Source organism: Chiloscyllium punctatum, chromosome 9 (genome assembly GCF_047496795.1).
Source record: "Chiloscyllium punctatum isolate Juve2018m chromosome 9, sChiPun1.3, whole genome shotgun sequence".
NCBI lineage: Eukaryota > Metazoa > Chordata > Chondrichthyes > Orectolobiformes > Hemiscylliidae > Chiloscyllium > Chiloscyllium punctatum.
The window spans coordinates 30,078,510-30,104,335 of NC_092747.1; the positions used below are offsets into that span (position 1 = coordinate 30,078,510).

At 39.6% G+C, this 25,826-nt stretch overlaps 1 protein-coding gene across 1 annotated transcript in view; it reads left to right on the forward strand.

Annotated features, from left to right (window-relative positions):
- Positions 1–404: 404 nt before the first annotated feature.
- Positions 405–25,826, forward strand: part of LOC140481256 (LHFPL tetraspan subfamily member 6 protein) — a 160,751-nt gene continuing 135,329 nt past the window's right edge. Inside the window, exons 1-2 of the mRNA XM_072577160.1 lie at positions 405–640; positions 1,081–1,595. Of these exons, the coding sequence (XP_072433261.1) occupies positions 1,208–1,595 (388 nt within the window). The 5' untranslated portion in view covers positions 405–640; positions 1,081–1,207. The remainder of the gene's footprint in view (positions 641–1,080; positions 1,596–25,826) is intronic.

Here is a 25,826-nt window from a genome sequence, read left to right on the forward strand (position 1 = left end):
CTAACAGAGCATCACAGAGTTTGTTCGGCAATAAATATACGGTCAAGCATTCCTTCATTACACAAGCAGTAAATCAAAACAGATTCAGTCTTTCATTGGCTGCACATCCGGCACTGGCAATCAGCCATTCGCCAGTATAACCACTCCGGACTGAATGGCCTCCTTTGCTTTGTCAGCTGCGTTGAGACGGTGGGGACGGAAAGCTGACGAGTTTGGTCTCGCTGACCTGACCCCTCTTGCTCCGGTGGGTGCGTGCCCTGTGACTTGCCATACACATTAAAAATGTGAAGGGAATTTAGATACATATTCGCAGATTGCCTCCGTTTTCCAGACAGCTGGGGGGGGTGGGCGGGGTTGGGGGCGTGTTTTTTTTTGTTTTGTTTTCTGGGAGTTAAGGTCTGATTGACGGCTTCGGGGCTGAGCTGACCGGAATATTCATTCCCCCGCCTCGCAGACTCGCTCTGCTCCTCGGGATGTGTGCTGAATATTTCCTGTCAGGCAGAGCGGTACAGTGAGACACTCGGGGATTGACTGTGTGTGTGTGTGCGGGAGAAAGACTCAAAATCCAGTCTCTGTTGGAGGGAAGTTCTTTTCTAAGATTGAACCTTTTCGGACTTTAGGGAGGATCCGCGCGGAAGATGTAAGTACTGGCTGAAATAGAATGGCACTTTAGGAGTTTCACAAATTAAGTCCTTATTTTTTAAAACATATAATTATTAGGGCAAACAATTATGGATACATATCTTTTAAATGTATTTTTCCCAATTAGTTTATAAAAGAGTTCCACGGGATTATGGTTTTCCAAAACAATCGTGAAGACCAGTTTTGATTATTTAGCGGCGTTTCACGTCCTCTTGTCGATTAAAAAGTTGCTTAAGGATCTAGTTCATTAAACAATTCCCCGCTGTTTAAGGTGGTTGCCAAGCTCAGATTCCAGACACATTTGACGCCGACAACGCTTTCTTCAGAGCAGGCTCCCTCCAACTGGACCATCCCGACAGACGTTCAAATGGCAACTTTTGTAAAAAAAAAAATCCGATTCAATAAACAGTTCTTTTTTAAACCTCTTGTTTCAATCAGGGTTTCCCAGAAGGGAGGAAGGCAGCATGAATAAGACGGCTTCAGAAGAGCTCAGCTGAAGTTCAATGGAATAATTATTACCGAGGAAAAAGAGTCTGCAGAGGGATCTGTGGCATTGCTGGGGGAGATGTCTTCAAGTCTAACTTGTGTCGGGATGCTGTGGGCTACGCTGTCCCTGCTGTGTGCTGCAGCCTCCTGCACCGGCTTCTTTATGCCCTACTGGCTGCTGGGCTCCCAACTCGACAAGCCGGTCAGTTTCGGCGTGTTCCGCCGCTGCACCTACCCGGTGCGCCAGGAGGGTCAGCTGCAGTCGGTGGTCATGGTGGAGCAGTGCGGCAGATACGCCTCTTTCCTGGGCATCCCCAGCCTGGCCTGGAAGATCTGTTCGGTGGTGACCGGGGTGGGATGCGGTCTCCTCCTGCTGGTGGCGCTCACCGCGCTCATGGGCTGCTGTGTTTCCGAGCTCATCTCCAGGACAGTGGGCAGGGTGGCTGGAGGCATTCAGTTCGTGGGAGGTAAGTGCCTTCAAGTGACACAGAGGACTGACTGACTCTGCGTGTGTGTGTGTGTCTGCGCGCAAAATGGGTCTCAGCAGGGGACCACCACTCATTTTCATCTACTGCACCTTGAAAATAGCATCTACAGTTTAGTTAACTGTAGACTGTTACGCCATGCGTTTATTGTGAGAGACATTAATCCTTGCTATAAACATGCCCTCAGACATCAGATTGGAGTCAGAATAGTAGTTTCGTGAAATCCCATCTCCTATTTCCATATGCTTCAATATGACCCATTATTGTTCATTTGCAATGACCATAATCATAAGCCTTGAAGAAAATGCTGGGCAGGTTAGACAGCATTCAGATGTAGAGATAGCTTTTGTTATTTACAGTTATCCTTGCTTTTATTGATGTACTTGATTCATTTATGTATGCTCTCCCTGCCTCAATGGACTAGTGGTGTGCTGTGTTTTACTTCACAGAAAAGTGTTTTGCACCAGGAGGATTTGAGCAGCTAATCTCTGCTGATATTTCAGTGCAGTGCTGAGGGGCTGTTACACTGTTAGAGGTGCTTTATTTTTGATGAGCCTCCAGGTATCCGATGGTCTGTGCAAAAGATCCTGTGTTACTATTCCAATAATAAGCAGCAGAGCTTTTGGGTCCTTTGTCAACAAATACCACTTAAGGGGGTTATCATCACAGAATCTCAATGTTTACAGCAGAGAAGGAGCCTTTCAGTCAATCATGTCTGTTCCTGAGGGAACAATTCACCTAGTGCTCCTCCCTTGCCTTCTTTCCATAACTCTGTGCATTCCTCCATTAAAGTTAATCAATTCCTTCTTGAATTCTGTGGTGGAACCTACCTCCAGCGTACCCCCAGGCAGTCCATTCTAGATCCTAACCACTGATGTGTTAAAAAGCTTCTCCACACATCGTTTTACTTTTGCCAGTTACCTTAAATCTGTGCCATCTTGTTCTTGATCCTTTCACCAATTGGAATAGTTTATTTACCCTATCTATGCTGCCCATACCCATGTGACTTTGAATACCTTTATAAATATCCTTTCCGTCTTCACTGCTCTGATGAAAATAATCCAAACTTCTCCAATCTAAGTACTGGAGTTCCTCATTCCTGGAACCATTCCTGTGAATCGTTTTTACATCCTTTTTGTGTCAGCTTATTGATATTTGACTCTCTGGAGGAAATTGGAAATGACAAAGTGCTTCAAAACCAATGAATTACTTTGGGATGTCCTAAAGACACGTAAGCTATTTTATAAATGCAATATCAATTTTTATCTGAATACATTGGGACTAACTTTCCTGAAGAAAAAAAATCTTAAAATCTAATAATTTCAGTCACATTTATGAAGACAGATGGTAAGCCTGCCAAAAAGTATTATAGGATATGAAACAGTATGGTAAACTGAATAATGGTTTTACTGAAATTGGTTTAATGAGACTCGGAATAATGAACCACAGAAGAACAGCGATTAACTGGGTTGGGAAGAAGCCAAACTGCTTATGTTGTACTCTAGAAACTTGATGATGCCAGATACAGGAAGCACTCTGATTCCTAAAGGATGGTAAAGCAATCACCTTGTATCTTCATTGCGTTTGAAAGCAATTGCTGTAAAAATCTGACTTGCATGAAAGCATAAATAAACATAATTGCAAAAGCAATAATGAAATAAGAAGAGTTATGCAAAACTGAAAACTCCTTTGTCGACATAAAAGCAGCTCATTCTGGATGCACCGTTATGTATAGTTGTGGGCAGAATTACATGTGTATGTTCAGCTTGAAGTCAGTTGAAATCTATCACTGTGGTTATGTGTCGCAGCTTAGAACCTGCATGAACATCTGTAAGGTCATAGTGTGGAAATCTGATGTAGCATTGCCAGTTACTCTTTTGATTTATATGTTTTCTTCCAAGTTTTTGCATTGGTGATTATGTCAAAGATTTTGAAAAAGTCAGATGTACATTGTCATTGCTGTTGATTCTCATTCCAAAATGCTAAGGAAGTGTTATCCTTGAGAGTTAAATGAAGGATTTAGTAAGCATGGTTACATAGCAGGTTCCCAGATAAAAATAAAAGTGACAAATCTCCAAATAATCAGCTTCATGACAGAACCAGAAAGTGCTGAATAAACTCGGCAGATCTGGCAGCCTCTGTGCAGAGAGAAACAGAGTTAACATTTTCTGAAACCAAAGGGGGCTGGAAAATGAAGGTTTTTATGCTGTTGGCAAAGTGAGATGAGGAGTGAGTGGACCAGCTGGTGAGGGTGCCCAGAGCAAAAACCAAAAGGAGTGCTAATGATAATAGAGGAAAGAAATAGATAATAGGTTCTACCTGTGAGTGTTAAAAATAGTAAATAAGTCAGCTCTGCAGAGGGGAATTCCATGCAAGTGTGATATTGAGTGAAAGAGAGTTGTGTAATTAAAGTGGAGGATAGTATTCTTGCTCGGAACTTGTTGAAGTTAATGTTGAGTCTGGAACACTGTAAAGTGTGTGAGCATAAAATGAAGTGCTGATCCTCCAATTTGCATTGGGCTTTCATAGAATTCTACTGCAATTGATTGATTTATTGTCACGTGTATAGTGAAAGGCTTTGTTTGCAAGCATTACAGACAGATCAAAGTAAGCAAAGATATACAGATTAAAGAAACTTAGACAGAGGCATACTGGATACATGCACAAGGTATGCAAGATCAACATTAGCAAGATCAGCATTATTGGAGGCCAGAGAGTCCATTCATCAGTCTAATAACAATTGGGAAGAAGCTATTCTTGAACCTACTGGTCTGTGTGTTCAGGGTTCATGTATTTTCTACCTGTCAGAAGAGGTTGTAGGAGATCATTAGCAGGGTGTGATGGGTCTTTGTTGTTGGCAGTCTTTCTGCAGCAGCGAGAATTGTAAATGGAGCCCATGGATGGAAGGTTGGCTTCCATAATGATCTGCCAGCAGTTCAGTAGTTTCTTACAGTCCTGGGCAGAGCAGTTGCCATTCTAGACTGTTATGCACCCGGACAGTATGCTTTCCATTGTGCACCTATAGAAGTAGCCTTCTTCTCCAGCACTTTCTACTTTTTTCAGATCACCAGCCATCTGCAGTATTTTGCTTCTATTGATAAGATCACTTTTGTTGTCCCAGATGTCCATACTCTTCAAAACATACAGCCCTCCTAGATTTCTCAAGTCTTCTTCCAAAGATTCTGTTGTGCAATAGTTTATAATTGCACAGGTGTAGCCTTCCATGCAGCTTAGTTGGTATGTCTTAGACCAAATGGAACGAGGCTAATTATACTTTAATTAAGGGATAATTGAGTGAGATCTGGATATGGATATATGTGGAACAAGTAGTCCGTATGTTGAGTTTTGTATTGTATAAGCTGAAATAAAACTGATTAGAAAAGCATATACCTGGACTTTGACTAATCTTTAATCTTTGGCATTTAATCTGGCACGTTAGCAAATTGGATTCTTTTCACATGTGAATTAGACAATACGTTGTGTCAAAACATTAGGAACAAGAACCCAGGTTAATTTTTCATACAACTTGCCCAGAGATGCTGAGCTAAATCTGTGGTTCAGCTGCACATTAAGTGACCTATTTACCTGCCAACATTTCAGAGAATTGTGCATGGTATGATTTTAATAAAGCAATGTATTTTTGTAACTCTTAACGTTCAACACCATCAGTTTCAGCTGTGCTGCAGTGTCAGCTAGCCAGTGGTAAGTTTAATAAAATAATATCCCTGCTGTTATGACATTGCAATGACAGAGTGATACCACAGTACTGCTTCAACCAACCATGAACTTATAAAAACTACAAAAGACTATGGAAATACAATGCTGTTCTCTATTGAAAAAATCAAAATGCCACTCACTGCAACTTTGGAAAGTATTTCAGGTCTGTAACATTATAAATGTTAAGCTAAGTGATGAATATCAATTATATTCCTGGTGTGAGAATAAGTTGATTGCACCCCCTTTCTGAATAAAATGAATGAAGGTATGCTTTTCATTGTGAACCGTTGTAACTATTAGATTGTGGTTGATTTGTGAGCATTTGTGGTTCATTCATACCCATTCTCAACATTTATACTGAAGAATTAATAACAACCGTTCAAAACTCTAATGCTTATTGTTTATGTTGCCAGTTCTGCTCTGGATGCTATCGCTGGAATCAGCAAGGCCAGCATTTGACCTTTATGCTTAGTTTTGAATTGGGTTACAAAAGCAGCAGCTCTTTTGAAGAGGCTGGTTTGTAACGCCACCCTCTCATTATCCTTTTCTTTCTTTATCCATTGACTACACCTGTGAGATTTGACTATTTCAGTATTGGCATCATGTGGTCAAAATGAGGGAAAAAATGGCTACATATGTAGATCACAAAATAAGAAAGAGAAGTGAACTGCTTAACATTGTTGCACAAATGTAATTACAGGTATACTACTAACACAAAAAGAAGGATTAATTTGGACATATTGCAGAGCATATACACTTACTTTCAGACATAAGGATGGTTTTTGAAATTTAGTCTGCATGGGATTGCCCCAAAGTGTATGAGAATTATTCCTTGATACACAGAATTTAAGCGCAAAGAAGAAGTTGCAATTTAAACTCATATGAGAGAAAGGAAATGGGATGAGGAGTGGTGGTCCTGGCAGTCAGTTAATAAAATAAAAACATTGTTAATTTTAAAACTGTACAGTTATGAAACAAGTGTTAGATAAATTAAATGATGCGTTCACAAGCCCACCTCTGGACTTATCCAGGCACTTACAAATTAGAAATTTAATTGTCAATGAATGTGCAAGTGGGTTAATGAGTACCTAGGTATTAATCGGAGGACATGGTTGTATTTTGTCATAGCTCAGCAAAATGTAATCATTTCACAGGTTTTACTTTTGTTTTATTTTCACTCTTGTGAGCACATAGAAAATGTGAAAACTCAAAAATACACAGAAAAGTAAGCATAGTTCACAAGAAAAAATATAATAATTTGGTAACATTGTGTGAAATTGGAAGAAGATGCAAGTTAAAATGGACTGCGTTGACCTTTTTATATTTCTAAAATGTTGGTGTTTATGCTTAGCTGCATATAATATCTTTTCTACATATTGTTGGGTATGAAATCATGAGTTATTGCTAAACTCTACACTAATTTGATTTGTAATGACTGTTGCTAGGCATCAGTGTACATTGTGTTAATTGACCACACATCTCATTGTATTGAATGAGAATTTCTTTGTATTCATTTAAGCAGGCCCCTCTTATACAAATATCTAATTACAAAATGTAGTGTGCATACAGTATGAAATATTAGTTTGTGTAACATTTTTGAAAATCTTGCTAATTTGCAGCAGGAATTTTGCAACCTAGCCAATAGAAATGGATGACAGAGTAAAAATCCCCACTGCTCATTCTCAGAGTTATTTGAAACTATAACATAAGCGATTCACACCAGGTCAGTCTAAGTGCCTGATCTGAATTTCCTGCTGACTTTAGCTGCAAATCAAAAGTCTTGAATGCATTGCGTAGGGAATTTAATACCTTGCAACCCAAGAATTGAGTCTGGCGATCTTCTGTATAAGGCCTGTGGGGAATATCATGTTCAGATTGTGCCATGCTGCAGGGCTAAAAGTATAAATTGAATTTGAGTCTAACAGACAGTGCAATGGGATGATATAGCAGTCTGTGAGTTTCTCATGTTTATAACCAGTGTTGGAAACCGGTCAATACTTGAGACATTCAGCCCAATACAAGGGAGTTTAGAGACTACTCGATAACATATGTTAATAATTCATAAATTACTGCTATATGTTCAGTTCCTCTGTGTTGATTTTATATTCTGCAATTAATAGAAAAGAAATTCACTTCATCTGCAGGTTGTTGTAGAGCAGAGGTGCAGCAGTGATGGTGTTATAACAACGTAACAGGGATGTATTGATTTGAGACCTGAAATTTGCACCAACAGATGTGTTTTTCCATTGATCTGGATTGAGCTTAAAATTTACACAACTGTTTTTACATCACAATATCAAATGCAGTTTTGAACAAAATTGTTTTTGACACCCTTTTCTTCATACCCTCTAGTCCACTTCTCACGCCAAGTTAAACGTACCTAGTTATGATTTGTGGCACAGAGTGACAGGAGATTTTCATGAGACAGTTGACATCAATACAGTATGGAAGCCTGAAACAGTAATGGAGGATTTTACGCTATTTATATTGGCAACTGTGAATTAATGCCCGCAGAGCAAACTCTTAGATTTGCTTCATGTGTATCTTGTCATTACATGCTTCTGCTTCATTGCTTGGTTACCTCAAATACCAATTTACCTTTCTGTTAATTTCCTCTGTGTATGTCCATATGCATTAAACAATTATTGGTATCATAAGCACTGCCCACTTGCTGCTTCTTACATTACAGCCTTCTTTCTTGTTCAAACCAGGAACAATTAAAGCTAACAACAGAACACACCACCCCATGAAATGAAAGCTTAGAAAAAGTTCACAGTCATCAAGAATCTTTGCTATCTTATTGCTTCATCCTATTACCTGCATTTCATCAAAACAGTTGAAAAATATGAATGTAAATACCTATAAGTTACAAGTGAGACAAGAATGGAATTGGACCACTGGAAAACGAGGCTGGAGAAGTAGTAATAAGGAACAAAGAAATGCTGACGGAATTGAATAGGTACTTTACATCAGTCTTTACGTTGGAAGATATCAGCAGCAAACCAGAACTTCAAGTGTCAGGGGGCATAGGTGAGTGGAGTGGCCATGCCTAAGATGCTGGGAAAGCTGAAAGATCTGAAGGTGGATAAATCACCCTGGCCAGATGGACAACATCCCGGGATTCTGCAGGAGATAGCTGAAGGGATGGTGGAGCTATTTTTCAGAAATAACTGGAGTCAGGGGGGTCACAGAAGACTGGAAAATGTTTTAATTTAACGCTCCTGTTTAAGAAAGGAGGGAGACAAGACAGAATACTATAGGCTGGTTAGCCTGACCTTGGTCATTGGTAACATATAAAGAATCTATTATTGAGGAGATTCTGGAGTAATTGGTAAAATAGGGCTGAATCAGCCTGTCTTTATCAAGGGGACGTCATGCATGATAGATCTCTTAGAATTCTTTTGAGGATGTAATGAGTAAGTTAGGTGAAAGAAAGCCAGTGGATTGGATCGGTTTGATCAAAGGCTTTTGACAAGATGCCACACGGGAGGCTCTAAGATAGGACCCATCGTGTTAGGAGCCTGATATTGGCATGGATAGAGGATTGGCTGACTGGCAGAAGGCAAAGAATATGGATAAACGGGTCTTTGTCAGAATTGCAGTCAATGATTAACAGGGGTTGTATTGGGACCATAACTGATTATGTTGTAGATTAACATTCGGAACAAAAGAATGGAGGGCATTGTTGCTGAGTTTGCAGATGATACAAAAATAGGTGGAGGGACAAGAAATGTTGAGAAAGCAGGGAGGCTGCAAAAGAACCTGGACAGGCTAGAAGAGTGAGCAATGAAATGGCAGATGGAATACAATGTGGGAAAGTGTAAGGTAATGCACTTTGGTAGGAGGAATTGAGACATAAGGCATTTTTGACATGGGCAAAGGCTTTGAAAATCTGAGGATTCTCTTAAGATTAACATGGGTTCATTTGGCAGATAGAAAAGCAAATGTAACGTTAGCATTCATTTCAACAGGGCTAGAACACAAGAACAGAGGTGTACTGCTGAGACTGTATAAGGCTCCGTTCAGATCGCATTGGGAAAAGTAAGCAGTTTTGGGCCCCATATCTAAGGGAAAGATGTGCTCACGTTAAAAGGGGTCCAAAGGCGGTTTACAAAAATGATCCAGTTGTTGAAGGGCGGTTGAGAACTCTGAGTCTGTATTTGGGGTTTTGAAGGATGATGGGGTGATTCAAACTGATAAAATACTGAGACGCTAGAGTAGACCTGGAGAAGATGTTTCCACTCATCAGAGAGGTTAGGACCTGACAGCATAGCCTCAGAATGAAGGAACAACCCTTTAGAACTGAGTGAGGAGGGATTTCTCCAGTCAGAGGGTGGTTAATCTGCAGAATTCATTACCATAGAAGGCTGTGGAGGCCAAGTCATTGAGTATCTTTATGACAGTGATAGATAAATTCTTGATTGGTAGGGGGATCAAAGGTTATGGAGAGAAGACCGGAGAATGAGGTTGAGAAACATCTCTGTCATTTGATCATGGCTGATCAGACTTGATGGGCCAAATGGCCTAATTATGCTCCCTATTTCTTATGTCTTTAAAGGATTTCTACATGGTGCTGATTGCGCAATTGCTGTTTCAGTGGAGATCATTTACTTTTTAAGTTATGTCAACCCATCTCCATTCTAAATATTGTGTTATCTTCAGAAACCTGTGAATGCATACTTTCCCACTTGGTTTTCATGCAAAACATGAATGTCCATCCATATGTACGTCATGATTATTTCCTCGCTGAATCATTAACAAAATTCTGTGATGTCACAACCCTGTCCCCTTGCTTCTGATGAAACTGGTGGCAAATACACTTTAATAACAGGTTACTGAAGCGTATCCTACTTATGTTAGCAATTATCTGCATTTAAATGTTTGAAAGCATTCATACAGAGGGAATGGGATGGTATGTACGGAGGAAGGAGCTACTTGCCAGAACTAGGTCACGAAGTTCAAAACTCAGCAGGAACTTCACTGCAGAAACAGGATGCTGGGCATTGGATTGTGCATATCTCAGTTCTGATTTGTTGTATATAATTTTGAGTTGTTGGCAGTCAAAGTGACTTCATTTTGAGGGTTTTCCATAAAATGAGTCCAAGTCAACTAACGTTTCTCTCCATGACATCTCTTTATCTTTAATGCAAGGTGGCATGCCACGATTTATGCACTTGACAGGGGTCATTAGATTTGTTTAGAGTTAACTTCTGACTCTTTATGGTTTCATGGTTTTCAGTCTTTGCGACTTGAGTATTTTGTACTCCTTTAGGCAAACTAATTTGTGAACCAGCTAAGTGGAAATGAAAGTATATGTTATATATTCAGGAGTAAGTGAATAAAATCTCATCTTCATCCATATTGATATAGTTTTGCTTTTATAACAGGTATTTTTAGAAAAAAGCAAAACACACTGGATTCTGGATATTTGAAATCAAAAGCAAAAAATGTTCCAATGGCCCTGTAGAAGAGTCATATTCTCAAATGTTAACGGTTTCTCTCTCCACAGATGCTGCCAGACCTGCTGAATTTTTCCAGCACATTCTCTTTGTATTCTTTTTAGACATTTGGGCATGCATTCCAGGAAAAAATATTTGCTTCATTTTCTTTAAATCCAAGCAACTTTTTCTGAGAGGAATCAGTCTTCCACTTATTAGTAATTCTGTGTGCTAAGAGGACATGAGGTTCAAACCATACTGTGAAGACTGCACTGCAGTGTAGGCTGACAAGTTAGTGCAGCACTAAGGGAATACTGCATTGTTAGAAAGGATGCGTGTCACTTATTGCAAACTGAAAGCCCTGTTTCTCTTATTGTGTTAATATAAAAGATTCCATTGTGTAGCTGAGAAGCAACAAAGCTCTGCTGGTATTCTGGTCAATCACCAATGCTACACCACCAAAAAACACTTGCCATTTCTTCCTAATATTTATGGAACCATGTTACTTGCAGATTGGCTGACTTAATTCCCTAAATTACTATAAGTGTTTTGTTGTCCTTTATTCTTTGATAGGGTGTGAATGTCAATGTGTTGCCCTTCCCTAATTGCCTTTGAACTGAGTGGCTTGCTAGCCATTTCAGAGGGCAGTGCAAAGTCAACCACATTGCTTTGGGTGTGAGGTTACATGTAGACCAGACTAGGAAAAATTGGCAGATTTCCTTCCTTTAAGGAGAATTGTAAATTTCGCTAGTGACCAGTCCAGTGATAATACCACTATGCCATCATACCTCCACTTCTCATAGACTGCATAGCATTTTGGGGAATCCTGAGGATGTGAAAGGTGTTTGGTGAATCCATCCTTTTTATGGCTGCTAGGCACTGTCTAATATATTGACCAAAGGGGTGCTATCCAGACCTAAATTTCAACAAGCTTGTCACCAAAGGCACAGCACTGCCAATGTTAATCCTGCTCCACCTGTCTTCCATCACATGTATATACTTACCGTAAGAAATGTTGCACATTGATCAGATATAGCGATATGGTTTTCTCTTTCCTACATCAGTAATTCCCATGCTAGTTGTCATGTTCTGTTAATACTGCCTTAACAGAAATTAGCTAGCTTAGGACAGATTGAACTGTGGACTTAATGTATGATTCTGCTATTTACTACAGAAACCTGTCTAATTAATTGGAGAGAGATAAATTTCAATTAATTTTTTTGTCCAATATTTTATGCATGGAGTCTCCTCAGAGCAAGGGAGAAAAACCAAAGGGAGAACCAAATAACATTGTTAACATAAACCTTCTAGCATTGACAAGCACAATTTACTTGTAATTTAATGCTTCTGACCTTAAATTAGCTGATAAATCTTGTTCAAGCACAAAATTCCAATGTGTGTTATTTATATTGTTTCATTCAAATTACGACACCACCTGACGAACATATGAATTAGGAGCGTGAATAAAGCACTCAACTCTTCGAATGTGCTGTGCCATTCAATATGATCATGGCTGATTTTAACCTCAACTTCATCATCTTGCCTACACCAATAACCTTTCACCCCACGCTTATCTACCACTGTCAAAATTTTTTAAATTCAATTATTCTGTCTTCACTGCTTTTTGAGGAAGAAAATGTGAAATTGTCCAAATGTGTTAATTGCAAAAGCGTAGCACGCAAGTATCCGAAGATTTGATGCCCTCTGTGAGAAAAAGAAACTTCTTATTCCGGCCTGAAAGAGGCAATTTTTACTTTTTAAATAGTGACTTCCAGTTCTAGATTCTCTCACCAGAGGAAACATCTTTTTCTACATCTACCCGGTGAAGTCTGCTCATGTTCTTATATGTTTCAGTGAAGTCGTCTCTTACTTTTCTAAATTTGGACAAATAAAGTCTGGCTTGTTCAGCTTTCCTTTGTCAGACAATTCACCTATTCCAGGTTTTGGTCCGGTAAACCTTTCTCCCAACAGCATCCACTGTGCTAACGTCATCCTTAATCAAAAGAACCACCTCTCAACCTTTTTCTAGATTCCTGTTCTTAAATGTCACATGCACTTCAATATTCCTGTCCAATCAATGTCATTCTTCAACCATGTCTCTATAAAGGCTATTTGATCTTACTTGCTTGTCTCAAATTGTATTGTCAGTTCATCTGTTTGTTTTGAACGTTACATGCATTCAGATAAAGAGTCTTAATTTTAAAAAAAATAATTTTGAAACTTCTAGTTTTATCAGTTGATTTATTCTTGCATCTGTAATTTCATTTTTATATAGCAACTTTACTATCTGAAAGATCCTCAGATGGAATATTATCAAACAGTTTGACACCAAGCTATATTAGGGGATACTAGGACAGGATTGGTACATTGTTCAAACTGCTCGTGAAAATAAATGGCTGAAATATCAACAGTAGATTGTACCTTGAATAAAGTGACCTTATTTAACAAAAATGGAAATTGCTGCAGAAACTAAGCAGATCTGGCAGCATCTGTGAAGATAGAACAGAGTTACACTTCACGTTGTTGGTTGCGGGAACGAGAAGTTGGAAGGAATGGAGAAAGAAAATGTTAGGTTTGGGTGTGACAAGGGAGCACAGAGGGAAGATCAATAAAAATGTGACAATTTAAATCTCTGACCATGTGCACTGAGGGATCTTGGGAACAAGCTTCAGGCTGTGGTCAGGGAAAACTTGGATTTGAGTGGGCTCCATGGCATTCTGGTACAATAGTCTTTGTGTTCTCACCAATCTACTTGGATCACTTTTGTTAAATTATTGGCTTGTCACAAAGTACTTTTGTGAGCAAAGCATTGCAAATGGAGCAGAATTGAACAATTAATAGAAAGGTAAATATCATAAACAGGTAACATGCACTAACTCATAACAGACGAAAACACTACAGAGCTTCGAATCCGAGAAGTTTATTTAAAAGTATCGGAAGTAGTAAAAAGAACTTCACCAACAAGAAGTTTTAATCACAGATTTAATTTCACAACTTTTGGTGATATTAAAATTTTTGGTTCATGACATGGACAAACCACTATAATAATTATGCAGTTTAATTTTGTCAAGTTGGTTTCTGTTATCTTCTTCTGGACTTTAAAATATTTTTCTTCTTATTTAGCCTTTGTTTCAGAATGATTCAAAGGATATTGTGTTGCTGCTGCTTGATGTGATCATACTGTCAGCTTTGACTCCATCTCATTGTGCACCCATCTCCTTTCATCATGCTTCAAAGGATTTTCAGATTGCAATATGTCTGTTTACTTATAATCTTCTGGATATGTAAAGGAGGTTTTAAAAACCAAATCCAATTTGTAACAAGTCTGAACACTGTAGAAAACAGATTTTAAAAATAGCGGTTGATTCTGTGCTTTACGTATTCAAGTTTCTAGTTTAAAGAGATAATTTTATCTAATTGTTTTGGTTGTAATAGAATTGGCTTCACTACTAAACTACATTCTAATTTAAAGTGCCAGCCTAGAAATTATCACCTGCTATATTGGTGCATGACGCACAATGTTTGGATAACATTCCTTTGTGCACTGTTTTAATGGAAGGCAGTAGCCCATTTAAAATAAATGGGCCAACATTTTATTTAAACAGTGGACAAAGGATTGTCATAGAAACATTCAATGATTTCTATGCTAATACCAGAAAAAATCTATTTATTCTAGACCTTATAGTTGCTAAAAATTAAATTACAGTATTATTTGCTGGGGGCAACTATATTTTGAATGTAGAGAGAGAGAGAGACGGCATTCAGACTGCAGCTGTGCTTTCTAATACAATCTCTCACCTACTCATGGCACAGTGACAGTTGCGATACTCACATTATCAAGTCTGGCACCACAGCTGACTTAGAGGGAGTGGGTCTCAGCAGTGAGTAAACTATTTAAAGTAGCGTCTGAATGAATAAGAATGAAACATAAAATCAGTTTACAAAAATGTAGAAAAAATGAATAGCACTTCCTTGAGGTATTTAGAATAGTACAAAGTCAATTATGCTTGTAGTTAGTGTGACTTAGAATATTTACCTTGTTCTGGTCCTATCCAGGAGAACCTGACCTTTTGCAGCGGCGAGTTGTATTACTGTACCTTTGCTTGTGATTGAACTTTGTCTGTTTAAATAACTTATGACTCAGGCAGCATCATAGAAAAATTCCTCAAACGTCAGTCTGTCTTGGGACCCCTGGTCTGAAGTATTGAAATCTCTGTCACAATTTATGGATGGCACTTTGGTTAACACTGCTACCTCATAGTGCCAGGTACCCAGGTTTGATTCTAGCCTTGGGTGACTCTATGGAGTTTGCACATTCTACTTGTGTCTGTGTGGGTTTCCTCCAGATGCTCTGGTTTCCTCCCACAGGCTAAAAGTGTGGGGACTAGGTAGATTAGCTGTGGCAAATGCAGGGTTACAGGGATAGGGTTGGGGAATGGGTTTGGGTGGGATGTCATTACATACAATGGGAACTCTTATGGCAAGGTGATAGTGTTCCTATCTCTGGTCCAGAAGGTATTACACAACCTTTCTGAAAAGGTTGATTAAAATAACACTCAAGTGGTAATTAAGGCAAGGTGTCAGAGAATTGCTGGCACCCTTGAAACTGTTTTAATGGAAAGCTTTAGCCCATTTAAAATAAATTGGCCAACGTTTCATTTAAACTGTGGACAGATTAAAGTCAGCAGCTACAAGAGAGAAAGCAAGCTTAAAAAACTCATTTGAGAGTAGTTAATGGCACTCAGCATTCAGAGATTGGTAACATTTATAAGAGCCTACATCGTTTCCCATTTATGCTGACAGTTTATTACATCTTATGTAATCGGTTTGTATTGCCCTCCAGTGTTTAGAGGGTTAACTAATGTTTATTAAAGGACTACATTATTTTCAAAGGGACACTCAGGATTGATTGGATTTTTCAAAGGCTGAAGCAGCTGTTTAAGCCTTTTTCTGAATGATCTGTATTGTCACACAGTTAATATATATTATCATGTATTAATCCATTTAGTAACAGGATTTTAAATGACTTTAACGAAACTTGATGGGAAATTTTTTAACTAAATGAAGGATAAATCTAAGAATAGCAATGCTATCAGTTGCTTAAAAATGTGCAGTACTTACCAATCTATAATTGTTTAATGAATGCAGGTTACAGCTGGTAATAAGGAGGGCAAATGAAATTTTAATAGTTGTTGCTAAGAAACAAACAGAGTATAAAAGTAGGGAAGTGTTGCTGCAACTGTAGAAGAGATTGCATCTGGAGGACTGCATGCAGTTTTGGTCCCTTTACTTGAGGAGGTATGTAATGGTATTGGTGGTTGTTCAGAGAAGATTTACTAGATTAAGTTCAGAGATTAAAGGCTTGTTTTACGAAGAGAGATTAAACAGTTTAAGCCTGTACTTGCTAAAGTTTGAAGAATGAGAGAAGATCTAATTAAGGTATGTAAGATACGAAAGGGGATTGATAAAGAAAACATGAAGTTGCTTCCTGTTGTGAGGTAGTCTAGAAGAACACGTCATAGGGGTTCTCTTGTGGCACATCTACCCCTAGACTGGGAGCACCAGGTTCAAGTCTGACCTGCTCCAGTGGTGTGTAATGACATTGCTGGACAAGTTGATCAGAAAAATAGTTTAATTTTTTTTTAAAAAAGTTAGTTGAGCTCCTAGTCTAAGGGTTGGCAGATTTAAAGCAAAGATGAGTTACTTCTCTCAAAGGTTGTGAATTTATGGCATTCAACTGCAGAGAGTGGTGAATACCAGGACACTGAATAAATTTTAAAGGAGGAGGTAAGACAGATTTCTAATTAATGATGAGTTAAAGGGGAGTGGGCAGGAAAGTGGAGTTGAGGCTGAGATGAGATCAGCCATGATTGTATCAAATATTGGAGCAGGTTTGAGGAGCTGAATTGCCTTTTCCTGATTCTTATATTAAATATTACTGTTGATTCTCACAGATTTCAGTTGTGTTTATTTATTGCAGATGATGGCTGGAGAGCTGACAAGAAAAGTTTATTCCCTACTTTCAGGCACTTAACTAGACTTCTCTTGTATCAAAGACTTGGGAGTTTGGGTGGGGATGGTGAACATCTCCCAGTGGCAACAGCTGTTAGCCAATCAGGCCATCAGCTGTCTGTTGCTTGGCATTGCCACAGAAGAGGGTGTGGCTGCTGTGAACATGCTCCACCCCAATGCCCAAGATCACCAAAAGACTCAGTTCATTGGTGAGTGATGGTGGGGAGGAGTGATTGAAAGAAGAGTAAATATTGTTAGCGATCAGCAGACATCCACCAGCTGGTAAAAACAAGGGCTGCAGATGCTGGAAACCAGATTCTAGACCTCCACAACCTCCCAATTCTGATGCTTGGCCCCTTCACCCAACAATGAGTAGCTTTGAATGAAGAACCATCCTTGGAAGCCCACTGTTGGGCATACCTTTTCGGTTTCTCACATTGTGAGCCACTGCCCCTTGCCAACTCGCTATCCATCCACAAGAGTATTAATTACCTGTATTGGGATGGGAAGGTGTTTCACAAACCTTCCCACCCAGACATAATTATTGGCAGTAGTAGATAGGCAGAAGTCTCCCTATCCACCACCTTCCCACATGATTAAATGCAATTCCCACTACCAAACACACTTTGGGGACGGCATTATTTCTAGCCAAAAGACTATGCTGTATGTTGGATTCCTTGAAGTATCTGAAAGATGATACAGCTTCCATGTTAAGTGTGCACAAAGATTATGACACTAAATGAAAGAGCTGATAAGAAGCTGGATTACTCTGAGTGTCATATCTGTTGAACAGAAGTTCCTATTGATTTAGGAAATCATTTTCGATGCTTTACAAGCGGTATATGAATAGAATTGTGTAATTATTACCAGTTCTGTTTTCCTGAATAATAAGACCGACATAAACGAGAAGAATATCTAAATGACAATTCATGGAGTATTTTAAATATCTAAATGGCAATTTGAAGAGTCTGAAGTCAGTATGTGATCTCACCAATTAACCAAAGTCAGAAGTCACATGACACCAGGTTATAGTCCAACAGGTTTATTTGAAATCAAAAGCTTTCGGAGCACAGCCCCTTCATCAGGTGAGGACGATAACCTGGTGTTGTGTGACTTCTGACTTTGTCCACCCCAACCTAATACCTCCATATCAATTAACCATTTATTGTACAATTTGCAGTACTTTTTTTAGCATACTGATATGAACCTTGACACTTTAAACTCACTCGATTAATGCAAAGTTATTGCTGTATCATCCAAATTGTTTTTAGGATATTAGTGTTTTATTGGAATTTAAATCTATAAGCAATCTAAATGACCAGACTGACCATGGTGTTTATGTGCCAAACTAGCCGCCTCCTTTCAACATAATATAACCATATTAAGCATATCCTTTCTAGCTTGTGTACTGAGAGCTTTCTTATATTTTTGGAATACTGTGTGTAATTCTGATCTCCCTGCTATTGAAAGGATGTTGTAAAACGTGAAAGGGTTCAGAAAAGATTTACAGGGATGTTGCCAGGGTTGGAGGGAATGAACTTTCGGGAGAGGCTGAATAAGCTGGAGCTATTTTAATTGGAGCATCGGAGGCGGAGGGGTAACCTCAAAGAGGTTTATAAAATCATGAGAGGCAGGATAAATAGACGAGGTCTTTTCCCCTGAGTTCGGGGAGTCCCAAACTAGAGGGCATAGATTTAGGGTGAGCGGGGAAAGATTTAAAAGGGACCTAAGGGACAACGTTTTCATGCAAAGGGTGGTGCATGTATGGAACAAACTGCCAGAGAAAGTGATGGAGGCTGGTAGAATCACAACATTTAAAACGCATCTGGATGGCTATATGAGTAGGAAGGATTTAGAGGGAAACAGGCCAACTGCCCGTGGGAGTGGATTACTTTAGGATATCTGGTCAGCATGAACGAGTTGGACTGAAGGGTCTATTTCTGTGCTGCACATCTTTGACTCTATAAATGTATCCTATTTACCTCAAGTACTCCATAGAGTAACAAGATCCAACATTCCAAGCACACTCATGTGTGAAACATTTTTCTTTTGAATTCTGTATTTACCATTAGATCTTAAAGCTGGAGTGGAACAAACAGTCAAGATGACTTCTGTATCTAACCAAACTTGCTACCTCCTCATTCACTCCCCACAATAGAGGCTGAGAGTAGTCAAGTTTTCCTTTGTGTTGAGAATATTTTACTGAAAGATCAACTTTTTTGTTGAAGGTTACACATTTCTGGTTTTCGGGGCTCCTTTTCATTGTCCCAAACTCACTGGATTATGCAGTCACATACCATATAATCTCATGTCAATACAAATACATAAGTATTTGGATTCATACATAAACAGAATTAGAAGAATTAAATTAATATCTTCAATAATCATCACCTCTGTATTAAATGTAATGCCACTACGTACAAAGAAAATATTAATTTCCAAGACACCACAGCATCTAAATTGACACAACAGTCTCAAGCTAACAAATTTGTTTTTCCCCAAAACAGCTGACACATATTCCTACATACAAAAAGACATTGCCCTAAATATGCATTCTAACGGGTCACAGCCAATCTGTTTCATCTCGTATCCAAAAAGTTGGAAGGTTTCCACCCTATTAACTACCCTTTTTATTGCATTGCTGCTCTCAATCCCAGATTTAAATTTAACAATTGATCAAGCATTGACTTTGTTTTTCACTTGAATTGCTGCTTGCAGAAAAGCAGTCCAAACTTCGACCACACTTTGTGTAAGACGTGTTTCTTAATTTCATTCCTGAAAGATCTGGTTCTCACTTTTCAATTACATTCCTTAGTCTTTGACTGCTCTAAATTAGTTGATCACTCATCTCAATACATTTCCTTCATTACAGCAGTAACCACCTTCCAAAGTACTTAATTGACAAAAGATCAATTTAGGATGTTCTAAGGTCCTAAAAAGCAAAACAAGAATGGAAACTATTCATTACTAATTGGGATCTTAGTATAAGCAAAGCGGTTGTGGTTTACCTCTAACCCACTCACTGCACTTCAAGTAATTTATAGTATGTATTATGTTTTGAGATATTATAATACAGAAATGGAAATCATTCTAATGAAGTAAAATTGTTCAGTACTAAATTATCCAATTAAACTATTAATTTTTTAGCATCCACTACATTTTTCCATACAGAATTTTCTGAACTTTTAAAGCTTTAAGCTACAGATACCAAATTCATATGTAAGGAATTCGCTACCTCAATGACTTTAGATTTCACTAGTTCCCACCAATAGTTAGAGGGAAATTGAGAAACAAACTTGTAAGGAGATCTCAGTTATCTGTAAGAATAATAGGGTAGTTATGGTAGGGGATTTTAACTTTCCAAACATCGATTGGGACAGCCATAGTGTTAAAGGTTTAGATGGAGAGGAATTTATTAAGTGCATACAAGACAACTTTCTGATTCAGTATGTGGATGTACCTACTAGAGAAAGTGCAAAACTTGACTTACTCTTGGAAAATAAGGCAGGGCAGGTGACTGAGGTGCCAGTGGGGGAACACTTTGGGGCTAGTGACCATAATTCTATTTGTTTTAAAATAGTGATGGAAAAGGATACACCAGATCTAAAAGTTGAAGTTCTAAATTGGAGAAAGGCCAATTTTGACGGTATGAGGCAAGAACTTTCAAAAACTGATTGGAGACAGATGTTCGCAGGTAAAGGGATGGCTGGAAAATGGGAAGCCTTCAGAAATGAGATAACAAGAATCCAGAGAAAGTATATTCCTGTCACAGTGAAAGGGAAGGCTGGTAGGTATAGGGAATGCTGGATGACTAAAGACATTGAGGGATTGGTTAAGAAAAAGAAGGAAACATATGTCAGGTACAGGCAGGATAGATCGAGTGAATCCTTAGAGTATAAAGAAAGTAGGAGTATACTTAAGAGGGAAATCAGGAGGGCAAAATGGGGACATGAGATAGTTTTGCCAAAACTGAATTAAGGAGAATCCAAAGGGGTTTCACAAATATATTAGGGACAAAAGGGTAACTAGGGAGAGAATAGAGCTCCTCAAAGATCAGCAAGGCGGCCTTTGTGTGGAACCACAGAAAATGGGGGAGATACTAAATGAATATTTTGCATCAGTAATTACTGTGGGAAAAGGATATGGAAGATATAGACTGTAGGGAAATAGATAGTTACATCTTGCAAAATGTCCAGATTACAGAGGAGGAAGTGCTGGATGTCTTGAAATGGTTAAAGGTAGATAAATCCCCAGGACTTGATCAGGTGTAACCGAGAACTCTGGAGGAAGCTAGAGAAGTGATTGCTGGGCCTCTTGCTGAGATATTTGTATCATCTATAGTCACAAGTGAGGTGACGGAAGACTGGAGGTTGGCAAATGTGGTGCCACTGTTTACGAAGGGCGGTAAAGACAAGCCAGGGAACTATTGACCGGTGAGCCTGACCTCGGTAGTGGGCAAGTTGTTGGAGGGAATCCTGAGAGACAGGATGTACATGTATTTGGAAAGGCAAGGACTAATACGGGATAGTCAGCACGGCTTTGTGTGTGGGAAATAGTTTCTCTCAAACTTGATTGAGTTTTTTGAAGAAGTAACAAAGAAGATTGAGGGCAGAGTAGTAGATGTGATCTATATGGACTTCAGTAAGGCATTTGACAAGGTTCACCATGGTGAGCAAGGTTAGATCTCATGGAATACAGGGAGAACTAGCCATTTGGATACAGAACTGGCTCAAAGGTAGAAGTCAGAGGGTGGTGGTGGAGGGTTGTTTCTCAGACTGGAGGCCTTTCACCAGTGGAGTGCCACAAGGATCTGTGCTGGGCCCTCTACTTTTTGTCATTTACATAAATGATTTGGATGCGAGCATAAGAGGTACAGTTAGTAAGTTTGCAGTGACACCAAAATTGGAGGTGTAGTGGACAGCGAAGAGGGTTAACTCAGATTACAACAGGATCTGGACCAGATGGGCCAATGGGCTGCGAAGTGGCAGATGAAGTTTAATTCAGATAAATGCGAGGTGCTGCATTTTGGGAAAGCAAATCTTAGCAGGACTTATACACTGAATGGTAAGGTCCTAGGGAGTGTTGCTGAATAAAGACCTTGGAGTGCAGGTTCATAGCTCCTTGAAAGTGGAGTCGCAGGTAGATAGGATAGTGAAGAAGACATTTGGTATGCTTTCCTTTATTGGTCAGAGTATTGAGTACAGGAGTTGGGAGGTCAAGTTGCGGCTGCACAAGACATTGGTTAGGCACTGTAGGAATATTGCGTGCAATTCTGGTCTCCTTCCTATCAGAAAGATGTTATGAAACTTGAAAGGGTTTAGAAAAGATTTATAACAATGTTGCCAGGGTTTGAGGGTTTGAGCTATGGGAAGAGGTTGAATAGGCTAGGGCTGTTTTCCCTGGAGCATCGGAGGCTGTGGGTTGACCTGATAGAGATTTATAAAATCATGAGGGGCATGGAAAGGGTAAATAGAAAAAGTCTTTTCCCTGTGGTGGGGGAGTCCAGAACCAGAGCGCATAGGTTTAGGGTGAGAAGGGAAAGATATAAGAGACGTATTGGGCAACCATTTCATGCAGAGGGTGGCATGTGTATGGAATGAGCTGCCAGAGGATGTGGTGGAGGCTGGTACAATTGCAACATTTAAAAGGCATCTGGATTGGTATATGAATAGGAAGGATTTGGAGGGATATGGGCCTGGTGCTGGCAGGGGGGATTAATTACATTGGGATATCTGGTCGGCATTGATGAGTTGGACTGAAGGGTTTCTTTCCATGCTGTATATCTCTGACTCTGACTCTGACTCTTTTCTGTGTAGCCCCTGTAACCTTCATTGCTCCCGAACCTTACAGTTTTGATTACTACCCCACTGACTCTTTCCCCATTCTACAGTCTGTTTCCCCTTTGCAATTTATCTTTTCTCTCCCTCTCTTCTCCCCCACCCCCTTAGATTTATTGAAGCTGCTGTAGTTATATTATGTGTCCAGCAGTTGGATGGAATTGAACAATCACCATCGCTGTCATGCTGTTGAAGGCTGATAGATAGATTAAACTTGTCTTGGTTATACTTTGCACTGTTAAAAGGTAATTGGGAGTGGAGTGGTCCTCGGCAAACTGCATGCTTTATTGATGGATGGAGTGGAAATATTCAGTGCAAACTCTTGGTAGATTGTGCAGAGGTGTCCTTTGCACACAGCCTAATCTCTTTACATGGATGGAGTAGATCTACTGTGGTTACACAGCGTTCTTCCACAGAGAAACCTATTTTTTGCTTTGTGCTGTCAGCTTAATGAAGTACACCAGTGCTAGGTAGATAGTGGGTGAAAATGGTGGTGCTTATTTATAACATGTAATATTCTTAAGGAACTCTGAATCCCTGAACAATCATGTATCTTTTGTCAAGAAATTGGTGCACCAGAGACTGTTGTTTTTCTTTTCGTCGTGCTTTGTGGCAGATTGTTTTCTGGTGTATTTAATACAATCCTTGACATTCATCACTGCCCAGTGAACCTCTCCTCCTTTGCTTCTACCTGCAATATTACAAACAAGAACTGTAACATTTCTCTCCATCTACAGATTTGCTGTTTTGGCCTGTTTGATTTATTTGAGAGAAGATGTTTTTGTTTTGTTTCCAGTTTTGTCTCCATTACCATCTCTCCTTATGACACAAACGCAGTGTTGTGTTAGGTCTAACAGCCAGAACATCCGTATACCTCAAAGAAAAATGGTTATGTTATCATCAGTTTATCATGTGTGACCTGAGGATGTAAATATCCCATACTTTATCTTACCCTGGATCTCAAGAAGGAAAACACACACTAGAAGCATGCTGTTCTGTTTAATCTTCTCGCTTAATGTCAGCCCAGATATTTATGTTCTTGTGAATGCGAGGATTGAATGTAGAAGCTATCTATAACTCCTAGCACTGCCAGTTAGATTCTTCAATATCACCATATCTAGAGTGTTATGTTACAAGAATTAAGAATAAAAAAGATAACCAGAGAGCAAATAGGACCAGCAAGGCAGCAGATGTGTGGAGCTGCAGGAGATAGTGGAGCTACTAAACAAGTATTTTGCATCAGTGTTTACTGTGGAGAAGGATGTGGAAGATATCGAATGTGGGGAAACAGATGGTGACAGCTTGAAAAATGTCTACATTACAGAGGAGGAAGTGCTGCATGTCTTGAAATGCACAAAGGACCTGATCAGGTGTTCCCTAGAACTCTGTAGGAAGCTAGGGAAGTGATTGCTGGGCTCCTTACTGAGATATTCGTAACATCGATTGTCACAGATGAGGTGCTGGGAGACTGGAGGTTGGCTTACGTGGTATCATTATTTAAGAAAAGTGCTAAGGACAAGCCAGGGAAATATAGACTGGTGAGCCTGACATCAGTGGTGGGCAATTTGTAGGAGGGAGTCCTGAAGGACTTCAGTAAGGCGTTCGAAAGATTCCCCGTGGGATACTGGTTATCAAGGTTAGATCTTATGGAATTCCTGGAGAACTAGCCATTTGGATACACAACTGGCTCAAAGGTAGAAGACAAAGGGTGATGGTGGCGGGTTGTTTTTCAGACTGGAAGCCTGTAACCACTGGAGTGCCACAAGGATCGACGCTGGGTCCACTACTTTTTATCATTTATATAAATTGTTTCGATGTGAACATAGGAGGTATAGTTAGTAAGTTTGCAGACGGTACCAAAATTGGAGGTGTAGTGGACAGCGAAGAGGGTTACCTCAGATTACAATGGGATCTTGATCAGTTGCGCCAACGGGCTGAGAAGTGGCAGATGGAGTTTAATTTAGATAAATGTGAGGTGCTGCATTTTGGGAAAGCAAATCTTAGCAGGACTTACGCACTTAATGGTAAGGTCCTAGGGAGTGTTGCTGAACAAAGAGACCTTGGAGTGCAGGTTCATAGCTCCTTAAAAGTGGAGTTGCAGGTAGATAAGATAGTGAAGAAGGTGTTTGGTATGCTTTCCTCTATTGGTTAGAGCAGTGATTATAGGAGTTGGGAGGTCATGTTGCAGCTGTACAGGATGTTGGTTAGGACACTGTTGGAATATTGCGTGCAATTCTGGTCTCCTTCCTATTGTAAATATGTTGTGAAACTTGAAAGGGTTCAGAAATGATTTACAAGGGTGTTGTCAGAGTTTGGAGGATTTAAGCTATAGGGAAAGGTTGAATAGGCTGGGGCTGTTTTCTCTGGAGCATCGAAGGCTGAGGGGTGACCTAATAGAGGTTTATAAAATCATGAGGGGCATGGATATAATAAATAGGCAAAGTCTTTTCCCTGAGGTGAGGCAGTCCAGAACTAGAGGGCATAGGTTTAGGGTGAGAGGGGAAAGATATAAAAGGGACCAAAGAGGCAACTTTTTCATGCAGAAGGTGGTGCTTATATGGAATGAGCTGCCAGAGGAAGTGGTAGAGGCTAGTACAATTACAATATTTAAAGGGCATCTGGATGGGCATATGAATTGGAAGGGTTTAGAGGAATATGAACTAAGTGCTGGCAGATGAGACTGGATTAGGTTGGGATATCTGGTCGGCATGGACGAGTTGGACCAAAGGATCTGTTTTCGTACTCTATGGCTCTAAATACCATAAGCACTGCTGCATCAGATTAAGTACTCTGAGGTGAAATTACATCTCTGGAGGATTTTGACTTCAAAATGTGCTTCTGGTCCCACTGAAGTGACTATTTCCACCTCTAAAATATGCTCTACCTCTGCTCATCTGCTGCTGACACCCTCATTCATGCCATTGCTACCTCAAGGCTTTACTATTCAAACATGGTAATAAACAGCCTCCCACATTCTATTCTCCTTAAACTCAGAGGTCATTCAAACTCTTCTCATGTTTTTCTTCCATCAAGTCCTCTCTTTCTATTCACCCTCACCTCTAAGCTATTGCTGCTGATCTATTTACTGATCAAACTGGCTCCTAATTAAACAACAGCTTGATGTTAACATTTTCATCCTTCTCAAATGCCATTTTGCTTTGCCCTTGCCTATCTCTGTCATGACCTGGAACCCTTAAACCTGATGGTAT